Source organism: Helicoverpa zea, chromosome 26, assembly GCF_022581195.2.
Source record: "Helicoverpa zea isolate HzStark_Cry1AcR chromosome 26, ilHelZeax1.1, whole genome shotgun sequence".
Taxonomy (NCBI): domain Eukaryota; kingdom Metazoa; phylum Arthropoda; class Insecta; order Lepidoptera; family Noctuidae; genus Helicoverpa; species Helicoverpa zea.
Window position 1 is genome coordinate 7,591,732 of NC_061477.1, and position 16,572 is coordinate 7,608,303.

General features: G+C 36.5%; 1 protein-coding gene across 3 annotated transcripts in view; it reads right to left on the reverse strand.

Moving 5' to 3' along the window:
- The window catches only part of LOC124642986 (homeobox protein six1a-like), a 38,010-nt gene extending 21,684 nt beyond the window's left edge, over positions 1-16,326 (reverse strand). For all 3 annotated transcript variants that reach the window (XR_006985851.1, XM_047181815.1, XM_047181814.1), the window contains exons 1-2: positions 16,044-16,326; positions 7,366-8,033 (exon numbers count right to left, since the gene is read on the reverse strand). Coding sequence is in view for 2 of the 3 variants with exons in the window: in XM_047181815.1 (XP_047037771.1) it covers positions 7,366-7,581 (216 nt within the window). In the remaining variant the exon portion in view is untranslated. The remainder of the gene's footprint in view (positions 1-7,365; positions 8,034-16,043) is intronic.
- Between the last annotated feature and the right edge of the window lie 246 nt (positions 16,327-16,572).

Consider the following 16,572-nt stretch of genomic DNA (forward strand, 5'->3'; position numbering starts at 1 on the left):
GTTGGGACTAGAGGAACTGTTTATAATAATATATTGTGCATATAGTTTGATGTTACAGAAAAGCCTGCAAAAGGTTTATCCTAACTATTGTTATTAATGTGAAAGTCTCTGTCTGTCTGTTACGCTTTCACGTCTAAACCACTGGGCTGATTTTAATAAAATTTGCTACAGAGATAGAGTTGACCTTGAGAAAGGACATAGGATAGTTTTTATATAAAAAAATATATTCCGGACATACATATAGCGCCATCTATTGGCCAAACCAAAAATCTGCCGGAAGTCACTATTCCACGCTAACGAAACGGGAAAAGCTAGTTTAAAATAAAATGACTTGGACATCACATGAAATTCATAAGTTTCTTGGAATAGACTTTTCCTAATTTCTTTAAAATTAACTTAACTATCATTTTTTTTCCATAGTCTATATGGAACCTTTATTTCATAAAAAGAAAACTCTACTACCTTTGTTTACCCCCAAATTCATCCATACCTATTTTAACAAGAGCATTTCAAATTGACATGATGCCAGCCACTCTATTGGTCGGATCTACCCTCAAACCACGCCCCTCTGTAACCGGATATCCGGGCAGAAGCCGGTTGTCAAGGTTACCTACCCTGTTTGTTTTGTATAACCACGAATTTTTGGCTTCAAAGTTATGTGGTTGGAGATTTTAGAAGAATAAAAGTATAAATGTGGAATTTACGGCAAACGGGTTTGAAAAATAAATCCAATATTTTTTTAAACACAAGTTTCATTAAAAACACTGAATTTCAGTCTCGAAAATCTCATTATAATATTCTCATTAGAAAATAGTAGATAAACTTTTATTTTCCAATTGAAAATTATACATTCCTGCTGGCCAACTCTTCAACATATCCAAGAGAGTATGTTTCGAGCTAACTGCCTTAAATACTTCTTTCAGATATGAAAATTTAAGAAATATATTGTTCATGGAATTCAGAAGTCAGCATTGGCGAAATCGAGATCGCTCTGAGACAGCTCAAAAATGGAAAAGCCCCTGGCGAGGATGGCATTACAACAGAGCTTTTAAAAGCAGGAGGTAAGCTCGTACCCCAGTACTCCCGGAGCTCCAGAAGCTTTTTAATGCCGTCCTGTTTGTAGGGAGAACTCCAGAGGCGTGGAGTAGGAGTGTTGTCGTCCTGTTCTTCTAAAAGGGAGACAAAACCCAGTTGAAGAACTATCGACCCATTTCCCTCCTAAGCCACGTATATAAGCTGTTCTCAAGAGTGATCACGAACCGTCTTGCGCGAAGACTCGACGAATTCCAACCACCGGAGCAGGTTGGGTTTCGGAGCGGATACGGCACCATAGACCACATCCACACAGTGCGGCAGATTATACAGAAGACCGAAGAGTATAATCAGCCCCTGTGTCTAGCATTTGTGGACTATGAGAAGGCCTTTGACTCGGTTGAAATCTGGTCTGTTCTGGAGTCCCTGCAGCGTTGTCAAGTAGATTGGCGATACATCCAAGTGATGAGATGTCTCTACGAAGCCGCTACAATATCCGTCCAAGTACAGAATCAGCAAACAAGGCCCATACCGTTGCATCGAGGAGTGAGACAAGGGGATGTTATTTCCCCAAAACTGTTCACTAATGCAATGGAGGATATGTTCAAGACGCTGAACTGGAAAGGACGCGGCATCAACATCAATGGCGAACACATTTCTCACTTGAGATTTGCTGACGATATCGTCATCATGGCGGAAACGCTGCAGGACCTACAACAGATGCTGAACGACCTGGCTGAATCTTCTCTACGCATCGGCCTACGGATGAACTTGGACAAAACCAAGGTCATGTTCAATGAACATGTTCTACCGGAAGCGATTGCGATACAAGGCGCCGTTCTCGAAGTTGTTCGGAAATATGTATACCTCGGGCAGACATTGCAGTTAGGTAGAAACAACTTTGAGGACGAGGTGAATAGGAGAATTCAGTTGGGTTGGGCTGCATTTGGGAAGCTACGTCGAGTCCTAACATCGTCGATCCCACAGTGCCTAAAGACAAAAGTCTTCAATCAGTGCGTCCTACCTGTCATGACTTACGGAGCCGAAACGTGGACACTGACGGTACGGCTGGTCCACAAGTTTAAAGTCGCTCAGCGGGCTATGGAAAGAGCTATGCTCGGCGTTTCTCTGAGGGATCGCATCAGAAATGAGGTAATCCGTCAGAGAACCAAGGTCATCGACATAGCCTACCGAATCAGCAAGCTGAAGTGGCAGTGGGCTGGCCATATTAGCCGAAGAACCGATAACCGTTGGGGTAAACGAGTTCTAGAGTGGAGACCACGCCTCGGCAAACGTAGTGTAGGACGTCCTCAGGCACGGTGGAGTGATGACTTGCGCAAGACGGCTGGCAGGAGCTGGATGCGAGAAGCCGAAAATAGATCTCAGTGGCGTGCACTTGGAGAGGCCTATGTCCAGCAGTGGACTGCGATAGGCTGATGATGATGATGTTCATGGATACCAATAACAATATAGAGGTATTTGTTAAACCTTAAACGTTAATAGAAAAAAGAAAAATATAGAGTCCGTACTAAATAAATAATATTAATACCCGATTAAATCCGTAGGTAAAAAAATAGTTTTATTTACAAAATATAGTTTTAACGGACACCCCATATCAAGGTACCAGGCCTGCCGTTAGGCGGGCAGTCGCCGGTGGGGGACTGGACGCCATAGATTCCCAGACCCCCTCCACTCAGGCGAGGTCGGAGTGCCACTGGGCCTTTTTAGTGGGTATACCGGGAACGTCTTTACCGGGGAGTCCCACATACCCCTCTCCCGTCCCCCGACAGGAAGGGGATGCGTAATAGCATTTTTAGCACAGCGACAACAAAAAAAAAAAAAGCTAGGTACCTACATTTGTGTAGGTACCTTTTTTTTCTAAACCAAAATCGCAAGCAGAACCACGGGTCAACGACTAGTCACCCAATAACCGCAATGCACCGGATACAATGACGTGACTACGAGTTAACTGAACGGATTTAGAAATACACACAGCTTAAACAGTACGTTGTTGGTACCCAATGCTTACCGTGATCGAGTTGGTGAGCTCCAGACTTAGCTGGGTTTAACCGACTTCCCGAAAAAGAGGGGGTCCTCGATAAGAAACCGAGTTCTCTAAAAGGAGGTTCGCAATTCGAATATTTGTATTTCTTTTTATTGGTATGGGTTATGGAGACAAATTAAATGGGTAAGCACTCACTCCATGTAACACACTGGTTAGACTGGAAGCCGACTCCAACATATGTATGGGCAAAATGCATAGGCAGATGATTTAGGAATGTGTGTCTATCTGACTTCCTCAACCCAGTAACGAGGGCAACCCGATCCCCCTTGGCTTATTTTCTGGTTGTCAGATTTTCTAGCTTCATACTACCCGTTATGACTTTCTGACTTTTCACTAAGTATATATTCTATGGATATCATAGTTTAAGAGGCAGATTTAAATATGTTTTATGTGTACAGACAGATTGCTATTGTATCCAAATCCTTTAGAAATGTTAATTACTCTAGCTAGACTGCATTTTGGAAATTGTGAGTATGAATACTCTTTTTTTTTTTTTTATTCTAACTACACATAATGCTTGCCAGAGATGCTCAAATGACAGCCGGGACCCACCAATTTAACATGCCTTCCGAAACACGGAGGAACTCGTTATGACAAAATGGTCACACATTCACGTACCGACTGCCCTAAGTGTTGCATAACCGTATATTCAATAGACTATTGGGGCTTTTAGTTAACCACAAGCACCTCAGTTAAGTAGCCACTAGCGATCCCTACTAATATTATAAATGCGAAAGTAACTCTGTCTGACTGTCTGTCTGTTACGCTGTCACGTCTAAACCAATGAACTGATTTTAATACAATTTGGTACAGAGATAGAGTTGTCCATGAGAAAGAACATAGAATTTTTTATCCCGGACTTTTGAAGAATTCTTTTGGAACGCGATATAACCGAACTCTACGCGGGCGAAGCCGCGGGCGGAAGCTATTTGTTTATAAATGATTGCAAAGTATAGTAAGAACAAAGTCGTAATTAAATACGGGGAGCCTATTTCCATCTTAAAATCAAGAATAACTTCATTGTACAACAAGCCGGAAACAAAGTACTAACCACAGTTATATTTAAACCTTACTTATAACACTAAGATCACCCGCAAACTACAAACTTTTAGTCGGCCGATAGTTTGTTTGGGCTTATAAATCAGTATGAAGATGAATTGTAGTACGCACACTACAAAGATCAGGTGTTAAGCCGGTATCAGACCGACTGAAAACTTTTATTGGAACTAAGAATTTTTTTTTAAGATTTTTTGCCAACCATCGTGCAACTGTAGGCCAACTATTTAGTCTTCAGTTTGCGTGGTTTCTAAACCGCTTACTGTGACTAAATGTGGACCTAGTTTATCGTTCTAAGTATGCTTAGGTAGCGATTTGATGTACTGAACATTATTGTGTGTAAGTACATAATTGTTTCAATGTTATTGATGCAGGTAAGCAGTTATTTACAATAAGTGAATGTGTACTAAGCAACTGTTTTAACAAATTAATGATTCATGCTATTTACTGTAAAAAATAATTGTCTCTTTGTTGCTAAGTATATAAAAATAATTTGCTGTTTATCTGTATATAAAAGTTGAGAGTAAAGTCTGTTTGTGACAAATAATAATTAAACGGCTAAAACAATTTTTTATTCAATTTAATAATTATATCGAGATTTAATTGCATTTTACATACGACGGTTCCGCACAAAATATTTCCTAAATTGCAATACATGACAGAGACAAAATCGTGTCTTACAAAAATTTATCCCCGTCTTGTTGGTCGCATTAAAATTTTGTAAAATGCGAGTGAAGCCGCGGGAAGTAGCTAGTAAAGATTTTTGGTAAGGCCAGCATTTTCTGCAAAACAATTAATTATGGGAAATTCGGTCAACGATTTCGACCGCAAGTTTGATCTAAAAAATGCGCTTAATCAGGTGACACTTACAACTTATACATATTTAGGTATTTCAGTAAAAACATAATTCTAGCATTTTTTTAAACAAATTGGTAAGTAATCTAGAAAGTTGGTATGCATAGTTAGTAGACAACTAAAGATTTTCAGGGTACTAATTTCAAATGACTGATATTAAAAGTTTTTAGAGCATAAACTAGAAATTAGACAGGCTGACTGTGTCCTGAATGTTTTAGACTCTTTCATCATCATCCCCCGAGCCTTTTCCCAACTATGTTGGGGTCGGCGTCCAGTCTAACCGGATGTAGCTGAGTACCAGTGCTTTACAAGAAGCGACTGCCTATCTGACCTCCTCATCCCAGTTACCCGGGCAACCCAATACCCCTTGGTTATACTGGTGTCAGACAGACTTAATGGCTTCTGACTACCCGTAACGACTGCCAAGGATGTTCAATGATAGCCGGGAATGGAACAAGAATGTTATAGACTCTTTACTTTCATAAAATACAGTCATCATAGGAAAGCTACCAGTAGACTAGTTGGACTACAGCTATTCACAGAGTCCGTGGTTCAATTATTAGGTCCGGCCGCTATCTCTTTGTGGGTTTTCAGAAATTTTTACGAAGCAGCTAAATCTGGAAAATTGTTGTCAATTGTCTTTATTAGATACCTCGCTTCCGCCCGCGGCTTCGCACTACGTAGTGCTAATCCAGGGTATCACCTATCTACATACAACCAAATCGGTCCAGCTTTTTTTGCGTGAAAGAATAACGAACATACATCCAAACATTCTCGAAAACTATCATGTTTATTATACCTATAAGTAGGATAGTAGGAAGTCGGATTAAACTTGCAGCTCACTCTAAGAAATCGTATGCTTATAGTAAACAAGAAGAAAATATTACATAACTTCAATGTTTATTTGGAAAGCTTCGGAAACTATTTGCATCGGAATTCATTTGTTATGTTTAGCCGTTGTTTTTACGAGTACTATGCAACCTTGTGGTTTCATTTATTTTAGTTTACTTCGGCTGAAATTGGCCACGTTTCAACAACTGAATTCTACCTATTAGGACGCTTACCTACTTTGCCTTGATGACTAAAAAGTGAAATGACTTGAGTATTTTTCATGTAAGGTCGGCACGATTCTATTGTCCATGATTTTATTGTAGTATGGCATCAGATTTTCAAGACAAAAAGTAGCAATCGATATATTTGCTTAATTAATTATTTAAGTAATTTACAATATTTATAAGTAATTAACAAAGAGATAAATTTCAGACCACGATAATTATTCTCGAAGAATATCAGCCACAATAGTAGGTACACAAGTGTACGTGCAAACACAGGTAGGTATGTATACTCTCTATCTATTCCCTTACTGACTTACTCTCATAGTAAAAGAGGAACATGACAGTTTCCAAAATATAAAAATAACCTCACAGAAATACGCCCTATTTTTGTATCTATCACTGATTTACAATTGTGTCCTAACTGAATGGTATTAGTGCACCTACCATATTATCTCTGCATCACCCTAAGGTTGACTGGAGAGAATGCTTGTGGCATTAAGTCCGACTATATGATATAATGTTGCATAAAGTTAAATAAGTAAATAAATCATAGGTACACACCGCAGACTAAAAAGTCGGCAGATAGTTGACGGGACGGTAAGCATTTTTTAAAAGTCTTTATTTCAATCATAGTTAAAGTCGGCCTGATACCGGCTAAATACCTGATCTTCGTAATGTGCGTACTACCATTCATCTTTATATTAATTTAGGAGCTCAAAATTATCGGCCTACTAAAAGTTTGCAGTGTGCTCGTAGTGAAACTCATTAGCTGACCAACCTTTTTTAGGGCGTTGTTGGAAACACAGTAATTCTAGGAAAGTTAGAAGGTCCACCTACGCTTATTTTGTTCATCATTTTACTCCAAATATTTCCTCGTAATCAGAAGTAGGCGTAATGGAATTCTTTGCAAATTAGCGACAGATTTAGAAGAACTGGCGTGTTTTATGACTATGCAGGAAAGTATTATAAAGGTTATAAAGACAATTATTCCTTTCTTCAATTCATATTATTCATTATATACACGTGCTTGGAACCAATTAGGATAATTATGTATACAAAATTAAATAATTTAGATATTATTTATTCAGAGACAATACAGACAAAAAACGAAATATACTGCTTAGATTCGAAGATGCACTTACGACGACTACCTAGTACACAAAAAGTTAAGTTTTACTTATGAAAACTAATTTAAAAACATACGAGCCCATCGAGACGACATTTAATTTATAAAACTGTAATTTAAAACTTATAATGAGCAGTTACCACTATAAACAATCCATATGATTAAATAAAGCTTACCTCACAAACGCACGCGACTTGCTCCTGTGTGAAGCCGAAACTCGGCAGGGGAGCGTCTCTAGGGGGGCTGGACTCCCGTTGCCCCCATTCGGGCCCCCCCAACATGTCCAAATGCTCGTCTCCAGCCACTTTGACACAAATTCTCGACAATCCCACACAAAAAACTACCAAAAACGGCGCCAAACCACCAAATGTCAAAATTTCACGAAATGTCATTCACTTTCCCGCGTTTTTTTTTACTTTTTCTTAATTTCTTACCGACTAGAATATCAACTGCATTCAAAAATCGAGTGTTTGCACTCCCACTGTTTTTCGAAAATACTTTAAACGGTAAATAAACATAAAAAGGCGGCAGTCCCAAAAATGTTTAAACAAAAGCGATCACCTTTTAAACGGCGATTACTTATTTGTGTTCCGATTTCGAAAATGGCCTGAAGTTTGTTTATGAATACGAGTAAGTTGTATAAAGAGCCGTGTTTTTTTTTTAATTTTGTTTTTTTATTTCACTCCCAGTCTCTGTCTGGATAAAGTCCGTTTAAACCATGCGAGTTTTTTTATAAATAAATGCTTTTAAAATTATTTTTTTGTTATATTTATTTCACTTCGCTGTTTGGTTTTCTCTTCTTTTTCATTTTACTTTAATTACTGCAGATGGGCTCTGCGTTCACCTGTAACAACAGAAATTACATTTTAATTATTTATTTATTTAATGCTTCTGCACATTTCGTACAAGGCGGACTTAACGCCATAGGCGTTTTCTGCCAGTCTGCCTTTGGGTGGTGGAGAAATAGCTGTGGTAGGTGCAAAGTTTTTGTTAAAATTAATGCTGTTGCATTAAGAAACAAAATCTCTTCCAGCATCATATTCTGAACCTACAAAGTTGTATCTTAAAAATAAAAGGAATTATAAGGACATAATTTCTTTGCGTATGCCATTAATGATTTACATTAGTCAGAACCACATTTAAAACATTTATTAGAAAAAAAAACAATTATTGAGATGATGATTGTTCGTTTACACTTTCAATAAAATAGTACATCCTGTAAATATATATTTTTCACCTCAAATTGTCAGTCCTGTTAGCTAAAAATGTGTACTAGCCACCTAGAAGAAACAACACTTAAGCATTTCAATGATAACAATTTAGAATGAGGTCAAGTATTGAGCCCTGAGGCACCCCTGTAGTTTCGACGATATCTTTTTTATTAAAAACGCTACTTGAGGTTGATTTAGAAAAACGATTAAATTAGATATGGTTAAGTTGTATAAGATACTAGCTTTTCCCGAAGTTTCAATCGCGTCCCGTGGGAACTGGTGAAGCGTCAATGTCTTTTTTCGATGCAAATTTTGCCCGTACCCGAATAAAACATTACCTATAGATTTTGATTGGGGATAATGTAGCTTTCCAATAGTGAAAGAATTCTTCAAATGGATTCAGTAATTTCGTAGCCTTTAGGGTACAAACAAACAAACTAGAATATTTCCTCTTTATTATATTAGAATTATACTTGAAGTAAACAAATATATAAGTAGATATACATATACCACTGAATTTGACAGTACCTAAGTTCTTTATAAACGTTTGTTAGGAGTATCTCGGCAGGATATGTTTTTCATCAACACGTTTGAAGAATTTATCATCAGATTTGAGGCATGTTTCTGGTCTTCTATTAAAATTTCACTGTCAACACTGTAATGCATGATGAAAAACAGTGGAATATCCTATCATTTCTTTAAAAAAAAAACAACACAGTTAGTAATAAAATACTCCATAAAATTATTTCCAAAAGTAATCCACTTAAACAAACAATTTATAATAAAATCATTCCCCTTATAAAAACCTCCGGTGTCAAGGCACATTGAATCAATTTCTCATCGCAATCAACCACAAAATCTTTTGAAAGGGGGCCCCACCATCAATTTTCCATATTTTTATCACCAAAAAAACATTCTTTCACGTACTTTGAAGCATTGCTGAGATTCTCTGACGCGACAACACAAGATTTAGTACGAAACTCTATAAAACAATCCAAAATTTTGTTCCAAACCCTAAAATACTCTTTGAAGACAAAACGATTATGTAGTGCGATCTCTTTCTGTTTTATTGTTTTTTGTAAAGCGTGAGAGAGATGCAGGAGGTCGTTAGGGGGCACGATGTTAAATGTTTGGTGTTTTAAGTAATTTTTATCATCGACACGATCTCAAGGGAGGCCTCTGTGATATATGCAGTTGACGGCTTGCCAGTGATGTACATTTATTGTCGATGTTTCTTGTTTTTTTTTCTTACAAAACCCTGTTTTAGCGAATGACTTGTGTCATAGAATGATGACACATTTTTAACTTGACCCTTTTTTGTTTTTTTTTTTCGTGAGTTCGTTGACATTAAAGTGTAAAGGAGTATCCATTTGTCATTAAATAACTGTCAAGACGAATTATTTGAACTTTATTTGCAGATTAGTCATAACATTCATTATTTTTTTCCGTACAGTTAGATTAAATCGCTGCTAATAAAAGATCAAGATGAGTGTAGCACCTTACAAAAGGTATTTTTATGTGAAAACAAATAAAACTGATTCTCAGTAATAGGGTCACTTTGTGAAAAACATCGGACGTCATGAGACGTTCGGGACAATCCGAAATAACTTAAATTTAGAATCATTGAAGAAATTTGGGTTGCGTTTTGTATTTACAATGTAGCGTATTTGGACGAGTTCCAAACGATTCTATTCGTCAACTCGAATACTTTAGAACACTCGGATTCCTATATTTCTTAATAGCATGCGTGAAAAATGAGTTATTATTTTTCTTTGTTAATTAAATATGTTTTTGAAACCAGTCAGGGTTAATACTATTGACATCATTTCCGTATTATCTATGATCAAAAACAAGGAGATCATTATCAAAAAGATACGAACAAGAATCATTAAATTTTAAATGAGAATTAACTTATAAAATGCAAAACAGACAAGATAATAATCTCTAAAGATGATCTAAAGTAGAGTTTCTTAACCAATAACAAAAAAACACGAATTATTTACCATAATGATTTTATTTCTTAAAGATTTTGCAAGCAGAAATATTTCTGGGAAGAAATACACAGTGCTGGTGACGTTCCATCATAAACATACGATAAACTGTGATTCTCCAATTAACATACCCGCAGTCCGGTTTGTAGGCGCCACTACACAATATTTTACATTAATAACGACAATCGACATCGCAGAGCGCATCACTATTACCCCACGTGGTGTCCGCGATCCTTATCGTACAACACCAGCTGTAAAACGCAAGATTTATCGATATTTTACCACTCCACGATGGTCGAACAAATCACGGCACTATTTAGTGATTTGATTCTTTCGATACAGGTACCAATTATTCGGTTTGAGCTCATGTAGACAGATTTTTGTCGAGATTAAATTCTGTTTTGACCGATTATCGTTTTGATAACGAAACTGAATTAATTAATTGGTTATTTTAAATGGTTTTAAAGGGGAATGTTGGGCTATTAGTTTTAATTTCGTATCGTTTAATAACAATTAGCAGTCTGTTAATAACTATGACTAACAAATATGAGAAAATAAATTAATGTGTACCAATTTTATTGGTTTCATACCTGTTTTTAGTGGAATTAATAAGGTAGAGATCTAAGAATGGGACGAAAATAATGTCATTGAGAAAAAACATAAGAAATTAAAATATTTTAATATGATTATCTTTTCTTATCTGCTAGTCAATCTGACATTACAAGAAAATATGGAATTCTACAAGTTTTTGATCGGATTTTTATCAACGTATAAGTTATGTTTTCTTTTTTATTTTAGAAATATATGTTTGCATTATATCAACGCATTTTATTCTTCTTATGTATAAAAAAGCCTAGACTTCCCACATTTACGAATTCAGACTAGTTTATACATGACATATTTTTCTTCCAATTTTCAAATATGATTATAATCTTCCATACCAAGTTCCTACTTCCTATAAATTTAAACAATTTATCTGCTGTGAAATCGCAGCCAACACAGACATATTCTTTAACATTTTCTGTATATTAAACAAAATGGGTACTCCATAAAACCAAGCTACTAATAAGAGCCGTTTAAATTCCAATTAAAAGGCTTTAAAAATCCAAAACTGCTTTACCCATTTGACAAAACTATCAATTAGAAGAACGCTCGAACGCATCTCAAATAGGCCTAACTCAATTGCACCCCAGATTTTATCGAACACCAATAAAATGGTACTTTTATGTCCCAAGACCCCAGGAGGTTAATTAATGACCATGTACGACCATATTACACCACGACTTACGACCGAAAGGGGATAATAAACTTGAGAACATTCGTAACATATGTTTTTGGGATAATATTATTGAAAATTTTAATTAATCGCCCGATAAAAGTTGGAGTTTGATCGGTATCGAAGTTCCCAACTCTTTTATTGACAGCAAGGAGGTTATACCAAGAAATAGTTCCAGAGTGAAATGTTATAGTTTTTATGTGCAATAGAGAATTTGAAAAAGGAATTTCAACGTTTCGCCTTTTGTTAACAGGACTTCAACGTAACAACATGGACGGCATTTACTCAAAACTAAAATTGAATCGGTTATTATTGGACCAATCACATAAATTCCTCAACTTTATTTAATGCAATATTCACCAATTTAACCTATGAAAAATCTACAGCACAATATTTTCTTTCCTCACTACATTTTAATGTTTTTCAAAGTTATTATCCTACGTTTTGTTGGACGTAACCTTTATAACGATTAAGTTACAATATACATTTTATTTCGTGGACACGCTTCTATAATTTCATAAGGGCCATTTATCGGACACAACGTGTGGTCTCTGGTTTAAAATGGCCACCCTTGCCTGAACGAATGTTTTTTTATCTTATGTATCTGATCTTTTGTAGTTTATACATATCTTATGTTTACCTAGGCTTCAACTAATTTAGTAGACTAGATTGTGAAAAGAACAGTTTTAGAAATGGGTTACTTACTTAATAAACTGTCAGGAGTGAATTTTTGTACAACTTCGACAGTCGTGATATTCTTTCGAGTTTTTGATCACCAAACGAAGTGGCGACGATTCCCCATAAATCTTTGAGAGGTTTTTTTTTAAAGTTGGGAAATCATCGAATCCTCCCGATTTACCTAAGAATAGGACTGTCTGATTTTTACTGATTAAAACCCCTCTATCTACACTTGTACAGCCCGAAATTGGTGTCGTCGTGAAACGTTGAGTCGGTCCGTAGGAACCATTACTATGTGTCCGCTGATGGCGGAAGTTCAGCAAGGGTTACAGAATACAAGTGTAAACTTGTGCTTGGAATTCACTTGTTTATTTAATACACTATGGAGGACTTACAGCTTAACAAATACATACTAAATAATAAAGGAAGTCTTATGGACTGTTTTACCTTGTGGAGCCCCAAGCAGCGGTAACTCCGGCGAACAATCCTACACCTCGGCAGACTCAACAAGGCTCATCATCTGCCCAGCCTTTTCCCAACTCTGGCAGAGTCGGCTTCCAGTCCAACCGAATGCAACTGAGTACCAGTGCACAAGGAGCGACTGCCTATCTGATCTCCTCAACCTTCAACGGGCAACACAATACTCCTTGGTAAGACTGAATGTGAGATCTTCTGGCTTTTGACTCCCTTTTCCAATTAAAAATTACTCTACCCAGAGAAAACATAATTAAAGAACATTGTTTAAACAAAGTACAATGTCTGCCAAAACGATGAGTCATTGGATTGAGAGCATTTGGCAAAGACACTGACAGATACAGCTCAATGCGTGAGGCCGATGATCTTACTAATTGTGTATTTGACAACTAGTCAAATTCAATACTTTAATGAACTGTCAAAAACGGTTACCCTTTACGCAATTTATATGAAAATGTGAAATATGACGTCACAGATTTTTCATATCATGCTGTGTATTTATTTTCCTTAAAACAACGATAAAAAATATATATATTATTTCCATCAAAACGATAAATAAAATGACATTATTTTAAGATGCTTTGCCAAATGAATATGATAAAGTATTTTATTTTGGACCTAGTCAAATAGGTACCCAATTATGGCAGGTTGATTACAATGATTCATTTGAAAATTGGTGAAAACTGCGAGATTCAAAACAGCGAAATATTTGGGAAGTTTGTAACCGTTACAAAAATGTTCTGATTGTAAATGTTTTAATGATGTTGTGGAAACTGTTTTGGATGATGTTTGGTTTAAATTGTGTGACTTCTTGATCATACCGGACCTGTGGAATTTTACGAAAGAGTTTCCGCGGCCCTGGTACGATTTTAGTCAGTAAGAGAGAATCTCTTCTGGTATACTCACGGCAGGATTTAATAGTTTTATTTTGGATTGTTGTGACACCCTGGTTATAAGTTAGAAAAGCTATCTTAGTAGTTATTTTTTTTTCTGTTTCCTCGCAAACCCCGTGAAGGTCGTCATGCGTCGGTTCACAGGTTTGTGCAACACATAGAGCAATTTTTATACAAACAATTTACAATTACGTTTTAAATGCTGTAGTATGTACTATTAATCTATCACAGAGAAATGTAGAGCAATCAAAACATGTCCAACTCATTAAAGGGAAAAACTATTTTTCGTGGTAAAAGCATGGAAGGAATATCATATTTAACAAAAGCCAAAACATTACAAAACCAAAAGAAAAAAATAGTTTCTGAAGTTGTAACACCAAAGGCTCTTAACATCAGTCAAGCGGAAGTTATGTGCGTTCTAAATTTGAATGTCTTGTTTTTTTTTTTTTTGGAATTTGCTTTGGAATCAAATTGGAATGACAATAATGCCTTTGATAAAGCTGTTTTGCTCTCGACACTAAAGAGTCAGTAACTAATTACAGAGTGATGACTTGCGCAAGACGGCTGGCAGGAGCTGGATGCGAGAAGCCGAAAATCGATCTCAGTGGCGTGCACTTGGAGAGGCCTATGTCCAGCAGTGGAATGCGATAAACTGATGATGATGATGAACTAATTACGAAAAAAATAATTGCAAACATATTGATTTCTTGTTTTTGGGTTGCAACGTAGTCTGGAATGTAGTCCATGGTAATAAATAAATAAACATTTATTTCAGAATCAAGTTCCATATTTTGTTAGTAAACAATATAAAATGCCTTATATGTATTTAAGTGTTAGTAATAAGTACTTCAATTTAATTAATTATTAACATGGAACCTTTTGCAAGCATGTTATCGTTATGAATTCTTTATTATACAGCTATACATCATCAAGGATGTCACCTATTACTGGCCTTAAATATTGTAGCACCCTCCTATTGTAATAGATACCCAGCCTATATCTAGGCAACTAGCTTGTAATTCCCTTATTATTCTTTTTTGTGCCTTCTTCAAGAAAAACAGACCCAAGTAATGAATCAAAATCAAAATTCATTCATTCAAAGTAGGCTGTAAATCAGCACTTTTTGAACGTCAAATCTACAAAAGACAGCCTTCAAAACGCCCGCTCTTCATCACTTCCTATGTGTTTTTGCTGGGAAGAAGTGGTGGAACAAACTCCCTAGCAACACAATTCTGTCTGTATGGTTTGAAGAACCATATATAATAAACCGTATATAATGCATGAAACCATAAAACTAACTCCCATTACTTCAAAGTTAGAAGGCTGACAGTCAGCAGTTTTGGTAGATTGGTGTACATATTATTTGTATATAGGTACTAAGACATAGACAAAACATACTACCCCTACTGCAAGTGAAAAGTTAGGGAGATGTGCAGGACTGTCAATTTTGAAGTTGATTTGATCTTTTCTAGGCTTGCAAATGCCTGTACCCTACAATGGGACATTCAAAGAAGGCTGATTATGATTGTAGTGGTATTAGAATTATTTCTCTGCAGAGCACAGGCTTGAAGAAATGCTTTGATCATCACGATTGGTCAATTCGTGTTGACGATTAAAAAGTTTAAATATAATGAGTATCTACATAGTGAAATCTTACAACAAAATTTATTGGTTGTCGTCGTCCTGTCATTGTTGTTATTAAATAAATGGGAATGAAACTAATGCTACAAAGAGTGTGATAAGCTTGAATGTGGAAGGATGGAGAGGCAGACGTGGACCGAGGAAAAAGTGGATTGACTGTCTGAAAGATAATGAATATGATGAGTTAGAAAGGGTTGGATGTTAGTATAGTGGCTAACAGAAAGGAATGGAAGCGGAAAACATATTGCGCCGACCACGAACAACATGGGTGGGAACTGGGCAGAAAAAAGAAGGAGGTGACAACAGAATGTTCTGTTGTCTGTATCTACAAATAAATTCCATGTTTCAATATAATGCTCATAACATATCTTACTCAGTTTTTATTAAACGAGGCGTTTTATAGTCTACATAAATCTGTTTACAGCACTAAAAGCCTCTGACATTCTCGCGAATTGTGCGCAAGAGTTTTTTATTAGCTGTTTTATTTGTAATGCTGAATTTACTTTACATTTGTAAACATATCATATAGATATAATTTCATGTAGGAGCGAGTGTATCTAAATCGTGTTTAATAGATATTTTTCTTCTAGAAATATTCGCTTGAAGGTAAAAAATTTGGTACTAAACAAATACGCGTGCCGTCGGCAAACGAAGCTTTAAAAATAAGGAAGACAGCCGTGGCATACTCACACTCATGTGCACCGCTAAATTAAGATCCGTCTCACATCACACCAACAGCTTTAACAAGCTAAATGCTAAAAATAATACCCCCACCAGTGACGAAACACAACCTATTTACGATTTACTATTCAAAACTAACAAAACCGTTACAGATTTATATTTCGAACACAGCAATACACCTCCAACAAAACACACTGGCATACAACACGAAATTAGTTCGAAATCCGACTTTTTTTAAATGCCGTCAATTCCAAATATGAAACGCGTGCGCGCCGCTCGAACGCTAAAATGGAACTGGTTTGACTTGAACTTCCGTCGGCGCTTGCAATTGGTTGAGCTGAATTAAAGAGATCGAATCGTCCAATGGGGTTGTTTTGCACCATTGAAGGGTAACGCCTCCTATTGGTTGGTGCGTAGGTTCGCCATTTTTCAGTTTCGTGAAACAATTGGGCTTGTTATGTAGGCGGATTCCTGACTATCAGCGGTTAGTATTTTGTGAGACAGTGTGGATATTTTCGTAGCGTGGTACAATGCGGGG